The 14813-nt window shown below is 45.0% G+C and overlaps 1 protein-coding gene across 1 annotated transcript in view; it reads left to right on the top strand.

Annotated features, from left to right (window-relative positions):
- Positions 1-11812, top strand: part of LOC139556057 (glutamate receptor ionotropic, kainate 2-like) — a 174588-nt gene extending 162776 nt beyond the window's left edge. Inside the window, exon 18 of the mRNA XM_071369545.1 lies at positions 8644-11812. Within this exon, the coding sequence (XP_071225646.1) occupies positions 8644-8808 (165 nt within the window). The 3' untranslated portion in view covers positions 8809-11812. The remainder of the gene's footprint in view (positions 1-8643) is intronic.
- Positions 11813-14813: the final 3001 nt, after the last annotated feature.

The raw sequence follows: 14813 nt of genomic DNA, 5'->3' as shown, positions 1-14813 counted from the left end.
GTTGTTGAGCCATCCTCAGTTTTATCCTGTCGCAGCCACTAATCTCTGTAACTGTTTTAAAGTCACAATTAGCCTCAAGGTGAAATCCCTGAGCGGTTTCCTTCCTCTCCGGCAACTGAGTTAGGAAGGACGCCTGTATCTTTGTAGTGACTGGGTGTATTGATACACCATCCAAAGCCTAATGAATAACTTCACCATGCTCAAAGGGATAATCGGATGCCTTTCTTTGCGAGGCATTGTAAGGCACCTTCCTGGTCTTTATGGTTGAATCTGTATTTGAAATTCACTGCTCGACTGAGGGACCTTACATATTATTGTATGTGTGGGGTACAGAGATGTTAATTAAACACAATTATTGCACACAGAGTGAGTCCATGCAACTTATTATGTGACTTGGTAGGCACATTTTTACTCTTGAAGATGTTTACTTGCCATAACAAAGGGGTTGAATACTTATTCAATAAAGACATTTCAGCTTTTTAGTTTTAATTAATTTGTAAACATTTCAAATAACATAATTCCACTGTGACATTATGGGACATTGTGTGTAGGTCAGTGTCCCATTTTTTTGTGTGCAATTTAATAGATTTTAAATTCAGGCTATTACACAACAAAATGTGGAAAAAGTCAAGAGGTGTGAATACTTTCTGAAGCAACTGTAGATGCCTCCAAAACCATGTACAAGCTAAATCATACTGGACTACGTAAAGGTTGATATAAAAGGTATTTCCAGCTGGTTCATAACCCTTTATAAAATAGCATGGCATTTGCTTGTGAATGAGTTGTGTAGTGTATAGTATAGTGTATAGTATAGTATAGTATAGCGCAGTATAGTATAGTGTGGTAGTACAGTATAGTGTAGTACAGTAGTAGTATAGTATAGTGTGGTGTATAATATAGTGTGGTATTGCGTAGTATAGTATAGTGTAGCGGTGCGTAGTATAGTATAGTGTAGTATGGTAGTAGTATAGTATAGAAGTATATAATACAGTGAAGTAGTATAGTATAGTGTAGTATATGTAGCATAGTATAGTATAGTGTGTTATAGCATAGTATTCATATGTTGCACCTCCGTCACTCGGTCGCGTCATGCCATTGTTATGAATGTTCTCAAGCCACCCTCTACCCGGCGGCGCCATGTGGTGCGCTAAAGTCTTGATAAGTCCAGTCATTCTGGACGGCAGCTAACCATTGTTTAGTCTAAAGTACACTATAGTGCCTGGAAATACGATGACACTGCTAAAATAATAAAATGTTTAGCAGGAAACAACTTTGACAGCATTATCATGTCATCAAATTTACTTTAGACCAGGTAATGTTGTCATTAGCCAGCAATGTTTAAAAAAAAAAATAGACAGCATTGCTAACGAGTGTCCTCCCCTCAATCTTAGCTAACTATCTACATTTACATTTACATTTAAGTCATTTAGCAGACGCTCTTATCCAGAGCGACTTACAAGTTGGTGCATTCACCTTATGATGTCCAGTGGAACAACCACTTTACAATAGTGCATCTAACTCTAAGGGGGGGGGGGGGGTTAGAAGGATTACTTTATCCTATCCTAGGTATTCCTTAAAGAGGTGGGGTTTCAGGTGTCTCCGGAAGGTGGTGATTGATTCCGCTGACCTGGCGTCATGGGGGAGTTTGTTCCACCATTGGGGTGCCAGAGCAGCGAACAGTTTTGACTGGGCTGAGCGGGAGCTGTACTTCCTCAGAGGTAGGGAGGCGAGCAAGCCAGAGGTGGATGAACGCAGTGCCCTTGTTTGGGTGTAGGGCCTGATCAGAGCCTGAAGGTACGGAGGTGCCGTTCCCCTCACAGCTCCGTAGGCAAGCACCATGGTCTTGTAGCGGATGCGAGCTTCAACTGGAAGCCAGTGGAGAGAGCGGAGGAGCGGGGTGACGTGAGAGAACTTGGGAAGGTTGAACACCAGACGGGCTGCGGCGTTCTGGATGAGTTGTAGGGGTTTAATCGCACAGGCAGGGAGCCCAGCCAACAGCGAGTTGCAGTAATCCAGACGGGAGATGACAAGTGCCTGGATTAGGACCTGCGCCGCTTCCTGTGTGAGGCAGGGTCGTACTCTGCGAATGTTGTAGAGCATGAACCTACAGGAACGGGTCACCGCCTTGATGTTGGTTGAGAACGACAGGGTGTTGTCCAGGATCACGCCAAGGTTCTTAGCGCTCTGGGAGGAGGACACAATGGAGTTGTCAACCGTGATGGCAAGATCATGGAACGGGCAGTCCTTCCCCGGGAGGAAGAGCAGCTCCGTCTTGCCGAGGTTCAGCTTGAGGTGGTGGTCCGTCATCCACACTGATATGTCTGCCAGACATGCAGAGATGCGATTCGCCACCTGGTTATCAGAAGGGGGAAAGGAGAAGATTAATTGTGTGTCGTCTGCATAGCAATGATAGGAGAGACCATGTGAGGATATGACAGAGCCAAGTGACTTGGTGTATAGCGAGAATAGGAGAGGGCCTAGAACAGAGCCCTGGGGGACACCAATGGTGAGAGCACGTGGTGCGGAGACAGATTCTCGCCACGCCACCTGGTAGGATCTAACGTTATACTGCATTTAAAGTCAATCTGGCATTATCAAAATGATTTAAAAAGTTTTTCCTACTAATTATTTGCCTCCTTTTGAATGCATTGTATTTCCAAGCCACTGTAATGCACTTTTGATAAAATCTTCATCAGCGCTCGATGCATTGAGTAGAATGCACAGTTGGGCATTAGTCCAAAACGAACGTTCGAAAAATTATTCTGACAAAACATGCAACCCATGAATAGTGTAGTGTAGTATACAGTACCGTTCAAACGTTTGACTGGTACTATATATATATATATATATATATACACTACCGTTCAAACGTTTGGGGTCACTACAAATGTCCTTGTTTTTGAAAGACAAGCACATTTTTTGTCCATTAAAATAACATCAAATTGATCAGAAATACTGTGTAGACATTGTTAATGTTGTAAATTATTATTGTAGCTGGGAACGGCAGATTTTTTATGGAATATCTACATAGGCGTACAGAGGCCCATTATCAGCAACCATCACTCCTGTGTTCCAATGGCACGTTGTGTTAGCTAATCCAAGTTTATCATTTTAAAAGGCTAATTGATCATCAGAAAACCCTTTTGCAATTATGTTAGCACAGCTGAAAACTGTTGTTCTGGGCAGATTTGCAAAGGCAGAGTTGCAAAGAAAAAGCCAGACTGGCCAATAAAAATAAAAGATTAAGATGGGCAAAAGAACACAGACACTGGACAGAGGAACTCTGCCTAGACGGCCAGCATCCCGGAGTCACCTCTTCTCTGTTGACGTTGGGACTGGTGTCTTGCGTGTGCTATTTAATGAAGCTGCCAGTTGAGGACTTGTGAGGCGTCTGTTTCTCAAACTAGACACTCTAATGTCATGAGATTACGATGTTATGATGTTATAAGGTTATGATGTTATGATGTCATGAGGTTACGATGTTATGATGTTATGAGGTTACGATGTCATGATGTTATGAGGTTATGATGTCATGATGTTACGATGTTATGATATTATGAGGTTATGATGTTATAAGGTTACGATGTTATGATGTTATAAGGTTACGATGGTATTAGGTTACGATGTTATAAGGTTATGATGTTATAAGGTTATGATGTTATAAGGTTACGATGTTATGATGTTATAAGGTTACGATGGTATTAGGTTACGATGTTATAAGGTTATGATGTTATAAGGTTATGATGTTATAAGGTTACGATGGTATTAGGTTACGATGTTATAAGGTTGCGAAGTTATGAGGTTACGATGTTATGTTATGAGGTTACGATGTTATGTCATGAGGTTACGATGTTATGATGTTATGAGGTTATGATGATATAAGGTTACGATGTTATAAGGTTACGATGGTATTAGGTTACGATGTTATAAGGTTGCGAAGTTATGAGGTTACGATGTTATAAGGTTACAGTGGTATTAGGTTACGATGTTATAAGGTTACGATGGTATTAGGTTACGATGTTATAAGGTTACGATGGTATTAGGTTACGATGTTATAAGGTTACGATGGTATTAGGTTATGATGTTATAAGGTTGCGAAGTTATAAGGTTGCGAAGGTATGAGGTTACGATGTTATGTCATGAGGTTACGATGTTATGATGTTATGAGGTTATGATGATATAAGGTTACGATGTTATAAGGTTACGATGGTATTAGGTTACGATGTTATAAGGTTGCGAAGTTATGAGGTTACGATGTTATAAGGTTAGGGTGGTATTAGGTTACGATGTTATAAGGTTACGATGGTATTAGGTTACGATGTTATAAGATTACGATGGTATTAGGTTACGATGTTATAAGGTTACGATGGTATTAGGTTACGATGTTATAAGGTTACGATGGTATTAGGTTATGATGTTATAAGGTTGCGAAGTTATAAGGTTGCGAAGGTATGAGGTTACGATGTTATGTCATGAGGTTACGATGTTATGATGTTATGAGGTTATGATGATATAAGGTTACGATGTTATAAGGTTACGATGTTATAAGGTTGCGAAGTTATGAGGTTACGATGTTATAAGGTTAGGGTGGTATTAGGTTACGATGTTATAAGGTTACGATGGTATTAGGTTACGATGTTATAAGATTACGATGGTATTAGGTTACGATGTTATAAGGTTACGATGGTATTAGGTTACGATGTTATAAGGTTACGATGGTATTAGGTTACGATGTTATAAGGTTACGATGGTATTAGGTTATGATGTTATAAGGTTGCGAAGTTATGAGGTTACGATGTTATGTCATGAGGTTACGATGTTATGATGTTATGAGGTTACGATGTTATGATGTTATAAGGTTATGATGATATAAGGTTACAATGGTATTAGGTTACGATGTTATAAGGTTACGATGGCATTAGGTTATGATGTTATAAGGTTGCGAAGTTATGAGGTTACGATGTTATGTTATGAGGTTACGATGTTATGAGGTTATGATGATATAAGGTTACGATGGTATTAGGTTACGATGGTATTAGGTTACGATGTTATGTTATGAGGTTACGATGTTATAAGAAATGTTATGTCCTCTAGACCACCAAGGTGGTGGTAAAAGCACAGTTTTCTCATGTTCTCTCACCCTCTTTTCTCATGTTCTCGCTCTGTCCTCCACATCCCTCTCCCCTCTTCACTTCCCACTCTTGCCCTCTATCCTTCCCCTCTATCCTTCCCCTCTCTCCTTGCCAGCTTCCTTTCTCCCCTGTTCACCTCCCTCTTTCCTGTCCTCTAACTATTCACCTCCCTCTTTACTGTCCTCTAACTATTCACCTCCCTCTCCCCCGTCCTCTAACTATTCACCTCCCTCTCCCCCGTCCTCTAACTATTCACCTCCCTCTTTACTGTCCTCTAACTATTCACCTCCCTCTCCCCCGTCCTCTCACTATTCACCTCCCTCTCCCCCGTCCTCTCACTATTCACCTCCCTCTCCCCCGTCCTCTAACTATTCACCTCCCTCTTTACTGTCCTCTAACTATTCACCTCCCTCTCCCCCGTCCTCTCACTATTCACCTCCCTCTCCCCCGTCCTCTCACTATTCACCTCCCTCATCCCCGTCCTCTCACTATTCACCTCCCTCTCCCCGTCCTCTCACTATTCACCTCCCTCATCCCCGTCCTCTCACTATTCACCTCCCTCTCCCCGTCCTCTCACTATTCACCTCCCTCATCCCTGTCCTCTCACTATTCACCTCCCTCATCCCCGTCCTCTCACTATTCACCTCCCTCTTTACTGTCCTCTCACTATTCACCTCCCTCTTTACTGTCCTCTAACTATTCACCTCCCTCTTTACTGTCCTCTAACTATTCACCTCCCTCTCCCCCGTCCTCTCACTATTTACCTCCCTCTCCCCGTCCTCACTATTCACCTCCCTCTCCCCGTCCTCTCACTATTCACCTCCCTCATCCCCGTCCTCTCACTATTTACCTCCCTCTCCCCGTCCTCACTATTCACCTCCCTCTCCCCGTCCTCTCACTATTCACCTCTCTCATCCCCGTCCTCTCACTATTCACCTCCCTCTCCCCGTCCTCACTATTCACCTCCCTCTCCCCGTCCTCTCACTATTCACCTCCCGCTCCCCCGTCCTCTCACTATTCACCTCCCTCTCCCCATCCTCTCACTATTCACCTCCCTCTCCCCCGTCCTCTCACTATTCACCTCCCTCTCCCCATCCTCTCACTATTCACCTCCCTCTCCCCATCCTCACTATTCACCTCCCTCTTCCCATCCTCTCACTATTCACCTCCCTCTCCCCATCCTCTCACTATTCACCTCCCTCTCCCCCGTCCTCTCACTATTCACCTCCCTCATCCCCGTCCTCTCACTATTCACCTCCCTCTCCCCGTCCTCTCACTATTCACCTCCCTCATCCCTGTCCTCTCACTATTCACCTCCCTCATCCCCGTCCTCTCACTATTCACCTCCCTCTTTACTGTCCTCTCACTATTCACCTCCCTCTTTACTGTCCTCTAACTATTCACCTCCCTCTTTACTGTCCTCTAACTATTCACCTCCCTCTCCCCCGTCCTCTCACTATTTACCTCCCTCTCCCCGTCCTCACTATTCACCTCCCTCTCCCCGTCCTCTCACTATTCACCTCCCTCATCCCCGTCCTCTCACTATTTACCTCCCTCTCCCCGTCCTCACTATTCACCTCCCTCTCCCCGTCCTCTCACTATTCACCTCCCTCTCCCCGTCCTCTCACTATTCACCTCCCTCTCCCCGTCCTCTCACTATTCACCTCCCTCTTCCCCGTCCTCTCACTATTCACCTCCCTCATCCCCGTCCTCTCACTATTCACCTCCCTCTCCCCATCCTCTCACTATTCACCTCCCACTCCACCGTCCTCTCACTATTCACCTCCCTCTCCCCGTCCTCTCACTATTCACCTCCCTCATCCCCGTCCTCTCACTATTCACCTCCCTCATCCCCGTCCTCTCACTATTCACCTCCCTCTCCCCATCCTCTCACTATTCACCTCCCTCTTCCCCGTCCTCTCACTATTCACCTCCCTCTTCCCCATCCTCTCACTATTCACCTCCCTCTCCCCGTCCTCTCACTATTCACCTCCCTCTTCCCCGTCCTCTCACTATTCACCTCCCTCTCCCCATCCTCTCACTATTCACCTCCCTCTCCCCGTCCTCTCACTTTTCACCTCCCTCTCCCCGTCCTCACTATTCACCTCCCTCTCCCCGTCCTCACTATTCACCTGCCTCTCCCCGTCCTCTCACTATTCACCTCCCTCTCCCCGTCCTCTCACTATTCACCTCCCTCTTCCCCGTCCTCTCACTATTCACCTCCCTCATCCCCGTCCTCACTATTCACCTCCCTCTCCCCGTCCTCTCACTATTCACCTCCCTCTTCCCCGTCCTCTCACTATTCACCTCCCGCTCCCCCGTCATCTCACTATTCACCTCCCTCTCCCCCGTCCTCTCACTATTCACCTCCCTCTCCCCGTCCTCTCACTATTCACCTCCCTCTTCCCCGTCCTCTCACTATTCACCTCCCTCTCCCCCGTCCTCTCACTATTCACCTCCCTCATCCCCGTCCTCACTATTCACCTCCCTCTCCCCGTCCTCTCACTATCCACCTCCCTCTTCCCCATCCTCTCACTATTCACCTCCCTCTCCCCGTCCTCTCACTATTCACCTCCCTCTTTCCTGTCCTCTCACTTTTCACCTCCCTCTCCCCGTCCTCACTATTCACCTCCCTCTCCCCGTCTTCTCACTATTCACCTCCCTCATCCCCGTCCTCACTATTCACCTCCCTCTCCCCGTCCTCTCACTATTCACCTCCCTCATCCCGTCCTCTCACTATTCACCTCCCTCATCCCGTCCTTTCACTAATCACCTCCCTCTACCCCGTCGTCTCGCTATTCACCTCCCTCTCCCCGTCCTCACTATTCACCTCCCTCTACCCCGTCGTCTCGCTATTCACCTCCCTCTCCCCGTCCTCTCACTATTCACCTCCCTCATCCCGTCCTCTCACTATTCACCTCCCTCATCCCGTCCTCTCACTATTCACCTCCCTCATCCCCGTCCTCACTATTCACCTCCCTCTCCCCGTCCTCTCACTATTCACCTCCCTCTTTCCTGTCCTCTCACTATTCACCTCCCTCATCCCCGTCCTCACTATTCACCTCCCTCTTTCCTGTCCTCTCACTATCCACCTCCCTCATCCCCGTCCTCACTATTCACCTCCCGCTCCCCCGTCCTCTCACTATTCACCTCCCTCTTTCCTGTCCTCTCACTATTCACCTCCCTCATCCCCGTCCTCACTATTCACCTCCCTCTACCCCGTCGTCTCGCTACCTCATCTTCTCTCCTCTGCCTCAACCTCTCTACAACGCTCCCCTCCCCTTCTACCCCCATCCTCCTCCTCTCACACTCCCTCTCTTACTATCACCCTCTACCAGGGTAGTCTCAATGTATCAGTGGGTTAGACCATGGTACTGACAAACTCCAGTGTGGGTTTGCTTCCTGCATGGACTACATAGACTGATTATGTGTCAGTTAATGTCGCCAGTTCTGTACGTATTTTACCCTCAACCCTCTTCCTCCCTCTCCCCTCCCCTATCCCCCTCTCCAGCGCTCCTTCTGTAGTGTCATGGTGGATGAGTTGCGTGGCTCCCTGAAGTGCCAGCGGCGCCTCAAACAGAAGCCCCAGCCGCCGGTCATTGTCAAGACCGAGGAGGTCATCAACATGCACACATTGAACGACAGGAGACTGCCGGGCAAGGAGACCATGGCGTGATGGGGTCAAAAGGTCAAGAGAAGGTCAAAAACACCCGTCAAGGTCAAATACACAGCCAGAGGATCTGGAGGGGTTGAATGAATGTTTACGCAATGTTAACGTAACCCGAAACTATATTGCATTTGCCCCCAGCTTTGGTAGTATGGTAGAGATGTTTCCTGTGGAAATGTAGACTGTCACCTCACTGTGACCGACGCTTTGTGAAAGAGACTTTTTGGAGGATTGTGGGGACAAGTTAAAGGATTGTGAGATGGATCTCAATGGGGATTGAAAGGGAAGAACTCAAAATGCAGGTCTGTTGAGACTGTCTTCACAGTCAGTGACTTGACACACACACACAGAAACACACCTGTTCAGAGCATCACACTACACTTTGAGACCATAACATCCCAAGAAATGAGTTGTTGTTTTTCTGTTGATGTCATTAACAATATTGTCAAATCTGTGTGTGTGTGTGTGTGTGTCCAGTCGATCAAAATGGATCTCACTACAGGTGATTATGATACGGAATGTTACAAAGTGCCAAATGTTGAATAAGAACTGTATAAAGAAAATAGAAAGGATAGCCAGTTTCTAAAATATGTATTTATTTCATTTTAAATCATTGATGTTGATTGATCTCCCTAATACTCATTGTTTATCTTCTGTAATGCCTTTATTGTGACAAAGTTCAGCCATCATAAAGAACTGATATATTACTTTCAATGCCTCCACCAACATGCTGTACAGTGTCAAAAATAACATTACAGTCATCCATTTGGAGTCAATATCCACTGTTTAAAGGCAGGATTTCTACAAACAAAAAAAGGTTCTTTTTGTATGCAGACAAAGTTTTGTAGTACTTTCTATCAGAGTAGCATTCTCTGTGGACTTCACATAGTGTATGTAGCAGGTGCCAACTTGGGTGCCAACTTGGGTGCCAACTTGGGGTGTCAACTCCTAATTCTGACTACTGCTGATTCAGGGCCCTCCCCCGGTCTGGGGCCTCCTCACTGTGCCGTGTAGGGCCCTTCTCTCCTCCTCTGGGAGGGCCACACTGTCTGCTCTATGGGGCCGTTCTACAGCTGCCTCCCCATCTCCCTACTAAACCTAGCTTACATAGCTACACAGTGGTTGTCTCAACAATTGGAACTCCTTTTCTCTATGACCACTGATCTGGTAGGACTTGACAGGTGGAAGCAATATGGTAAAAACCTATCCAGTCTTTTATTCTATCAATGGTCATGAAGGATGAAGGGTGTGCTAGTTCAGAGTAGGATGAAGTTGCCCCTAGATGCTGATAGTGGGTCACTTTTGCATTTTCCCACTAATGGTTAAAGAGCGGCTGAACTCACCGATTCCATATGTTTCTCTGCTGCTAATTAAGAAAAATGAGATTTGAGTCTTGGGGTTGTTGTTCAATGTGGGTGTGTTATGTTCACTTTATCGTACCCTTGCAGTTACTGTTGTTTGTCCCTCTTGAGTCACGGTAGCAACAGTATAGCCACTAGCACTTCCTCAAAATAGTCAGAATTAATCTAAGATAAATCAAGAAATGTGTAATGAATTTTGACGTTTTTGCCAAGGATTTTTTATTTTTTATTTTTTTACATCTTGCTAAGGTGTTTGGTGCAATATTTCAAAAGTTAAAAGATGTGCATGAAAAAGTCAGTGGACTGCAGACAGTATTGAGACAGCTGCTGCTGGCTGCGCTCAGGACTGATTTCTGAGAACATGTCTACAACTTCATCATCAGCAAGCTGTCGAGCTATCGTAAATAAAGCACAAGCTGCTACACAGTGTTTATCAGTGCCCGAAATCACTAGCTAGATAAGTTCCATCTCTGTGTATGTCAATGAAGCACGTTAGTAGTAGCAAGCAGGCACATAGAGCCGGCAGGCCACGTTAGCTAAATCAGCTTATCAAGCCGCTGGAGAGTGGTGACGTGACGTGCTTCGGTGCCGTTTCGTTTTTTACAACTTTCTCACTATCTATTACCACAGTGTGGGTCTGGCAGTCTGTTTATCTGGCAGTGTTTCATAGGGAATCACGTTACAAAACAGGTCGGGGCTGGACACAAGACGCTCGAGAATGGGTTTTAATATTGACAAGTGGCAGTTGAGATGCAAGTGCGCATCATCTCAATTTATTTTTCCCCAAAACACTTGCAGACACTATGAAACACATCAGAAAACAGCCACTCTTTAAAGGGCTTTGGGGCCAAGTGTTCTTTCAACATAACATTGCTGATGTCTTGTCTTATGTGAACGAGTCCGAGTCCGAGGCGCTGCATAATGGACAGAGTTGTCTCACTGTCTGGAGGTTCACTGCTATGATTGGATAGAGTGCAATCAGCGCAGCTGATTCTCCGTGCATTCTCCCTAGGTGTTACCATCCCGTGTTAGTGGGAAAGTGGGCATGTAATCCAAACCAAACGCTCATGTAATTTGTGACAACCTCAGTTACACAAATCTCACAAAATTCAGTTTTGGAATATACTGACCCAAATTATTCTACTTACACTTTTTAATCAAGTGGCACTGGAATAAATGTTTCTGAATAATATCGATGCCGCACAGAGAAGTCGTTTGTTGCGTTCAGTTGCCCTTTGAGGTTAGGATTGGGGGAGGGGAAGCTGATCCTGATCTGGGGGAAACCCCGGAGCGTCTCATTCCTTAATAAAGGGTCCATCCCCAGAATAGAAAATGCAAAATACAAAGGTTGATGTTTCTGAAAATATTTGTGCTGTACATGAATGAATGAAAGTAGAATTTATGAGTAATTTCAAGAAACCATTTAGGAACAATAGAGGGGTTCCATGCGTTGTTTTTGTTCTACCAGTATTGCTTGTCATTTTCTACCTGCTAGATTCAGTGGTACAACGTGTAATGGTTGAATAATAATTTGGAAGATTTATCAGAAAATATCCAATTGTATTGTCCCCCAAAAAATGAGGTAATAGAATTTATTTGACATTGATGCAAGGTTTTACAACAAAATATATAATAAAAAAAACTCATAACTATTCATTTGTTTTTGATACTATATTTATCTTTGTAAACTGTTTAACCTTTATTGTTGCTGTGTGTGTGTGCGTGTGTGTGTGCGTGTGTGTGTGGGCGTCCGTGCAAGATCAAATCTACACATTGTATGATGTTCAACTAAGTACACACAATGAAGTCATTCTGATGCATGAATAACAAGAACATGTCTGTGTATTCTGTCATAGGTCCCCTCTGTGTGTGTGTGTGTGTGTGTGTGTGTGTGTGTGTGTGTGTGTGTGTGTGTGTGTGTGTGTGTGTGTGTGTGTGTGTGTGTGTGTGTGTGTGTGTGTGTGTGTGTGTGTGTGTGTGTGTGTGTGTGTGTGTGTGTGTGTGTGTGTGTGTGTGTGTGTGTGTGTGTGTGTGTGTGTGTGTGTGTGTGTGTGTGTGTGTGTGTGTGTGTGTGTGTGTGTGTGCGTGCATATAGAACTCCTTGATAAAGCTTTCCTGTCCATGGGTCTCCACAGAGCCCTCCTTGGTGTGTCAGCGCAGGGCCATGGCTTCGTCCCCACTGAGGCCCCTTCAGGGCCAGGTAACAGGCCAGGAAGGTGCCTGTTCTGCCCGCACCAGCCTTACAGTGGATCGCCACCGGTTGGGAAAAACATCATGGGTCCGTTAGTTATCGGGTACCGACTGTATTAGGGTACCTGATACTTATATAAGGACACATAACATATTCAAAACCCGAACATACTGCATTCACAAGCAGTACATAAACATTTCATATGTCCACAACTGTTTATACTGTTTGTCATATATTGCAGTTGTTTGATGTGTTTTATAGCTTATGCACTGCTTTGGATGCAATGTGTATGAGCTCTGAATATGTTATGAAGCTCTTAGGTAGGTAACCTTCAAGTTAGGTGTGTCGTGGAAATTTCAATACTTAGTGAGACTTAGACAATTATTCAAGCAATCATCTTTATTTAACATAGACTAATTATTGCAATAATGAATCCGTCGACCACACACTCTGAAGTATGTGTTGCTGAGAGCTTAACATTTACAGAAATGCAGCGTTCTTTTTATAAGGAAAGGGGGATACATAATCAGTTGTCCAACTGAAATGTGTCTTCCACATTTACATTTTAGTCATTTAGCAGACGCTCTTATCCAGAGCGACTTACAGTAGAGTGCATACATTTTATTACATTTTACATACTGAGACAAGGATATCCCTACCGGCCAAACCCTCCCTAACCCGGACGACGCTATGCCAATTGTGCGTCGCCCCACGGACCTCCCGGTTGCGGCCGGCTGCGACAGAGCCTGGGCGTGAACCCAGAGACTCTGGTGGCGCAGCTAGCACTGCGATGCAGTGCCCTAGACCACTGCGCCACCCGGGAGACATTTAACCCAACCCTTCTGAATCAGAGAGGTGCGGGGGGCTGCCTTAATCAACATCCACATGACTGCCTTGCTCAGGGGTAGAACAACAGATTTTTTACCTTGTCAGCTCAGGGATTCGATCCAGCAACCCAACGCTCTAACCACTAGGCTACCTTCCGCCCTTATATAGTAGACCTAAAAATGCTTAATCATGGCTGGTTCCACCCCTCCCATGCAGACCAAGGGGCATCATAAGCCACTCTGGGTTCATCTCCTGGTCATCTGCCTCTGGTGTTGTTTTTAACCCCACCGTGTCTTAGTTTGCCAGATGCCAGGATTATTAGGAATACTGAGGCTTTGTTCTGCTCCTCCAGGCTCTCTCTATCTCGATGACACACACCACATCTTGTCTATGGAATGCAGGCTCAGTCTGACCGGAGACGTCTCCCTCACATGCACCACTAATCATAGAATGGAATGTGGCTGTTGGTTTTAATCACCAAGACATCAGTCATTTGTCAGCTCAAGCTATCTCTAGTAAAATCATACCCCCAGATTAGCTGCAGGGTGCTGGAGTGGAGACCATAAAACACAGCATTAGTAGGACAGAAATATCTTACTGTTGGTTAAGTAAATAATTGTTAAATATCCAACAAATTAGGTAAATATGTAATTTTTCTGTCATAGGTGCTGCCAAATAAGCACATACATACCTCCCCTCTGGCTGGATTTTTTTGTTTTTGTGTGGGTAACTTCTTGCAATTCAACACATTTTGCCATGAGGCTGAGTGAAAATGTTGCTGTTTTAAAACGAATTTCCTGACATTCTAGACATTTTGCCATGGGGCAGAGATAATGTTTTTTCAGTTTCATAGCTAATCTCATGCTATTCTACACATATTGCCATGAGGCTGAGAAAATGTTGCAGTTTTAAAGCTAATTTCCTGTAATTCTAAACATTTTGCCATGGCTTATGGCATGTTCTTGTGCTATCTGGGGGCCCCAGGCTTTTTAAAATGTGTATTTTATTTAACCTTTATTTAACTAGGCAAGTCAGTTAAGAACACATTCTTATTTTACAATGACGGCCTACCCCGGCCAAACCCTCCCAATACCTTGATGACGCTGGGCCAATTGTAATCCGCCCTATGGGACTCCCAATCACGGCCGGTAGTGATACAGCCCAGGATCAGACCAGTGTCTGTAGTGACGCCTCTAGCACTGAGATGCAGTGCCTTAGACCGCTGCGCCACTCAGGAGCACTACCCACAAGAAGTTTCCTGGTCTCACGGAGTCGCTAATGAGACGAGACAAAAAGTTTCCTGGTCTCACTGAGTCGCTAATGAGACAAAACAAAGAGACCTTAAAGAGATAGTTCACTCCGAAATCAATGTCTAAAGAATGTTTGGAGATCCCAAAAAATGTGAGTGAACTGAACTGTCCCTTTAAGCGTACAGGTAAACTCATTCTGTGTTTAGTCTAGTTCAGCTCATTAGTTAAGTGTTCCTACTTATTATGTGGGTGTCATTCTTGTACACCAGCAATAGTTTTGATAGAAAAGGGAAAGTGGTATTACCATATCTAAAATTACATTACACATTACAATAGGCTTCATCATCCTCATCTTACCTGAAAGATGGCCCAAATAGAATGAAA

The sequence above is a fragment of the Salvelinus alpinus genome, chromosome 27 (genome assembly GCF_045679555.1).
Source record: "Salvelinus alpinus chromosome 27, SLU_Salpinus.1, whole genome shotgun sequence".
Taxonomy (NCBI): domain Eukaryota; kingdom Metazoa; phylum Chordata; class Actinopteri; order Salmoniformes; family Salmonidae; genus Salvelinus; species Salvelinus alpinus.
The sequence above is the reverse complement of the archived record's forward strand: the minus strand, read 5'-3'. Positions and strand labels throughout refer to the sequence as shown.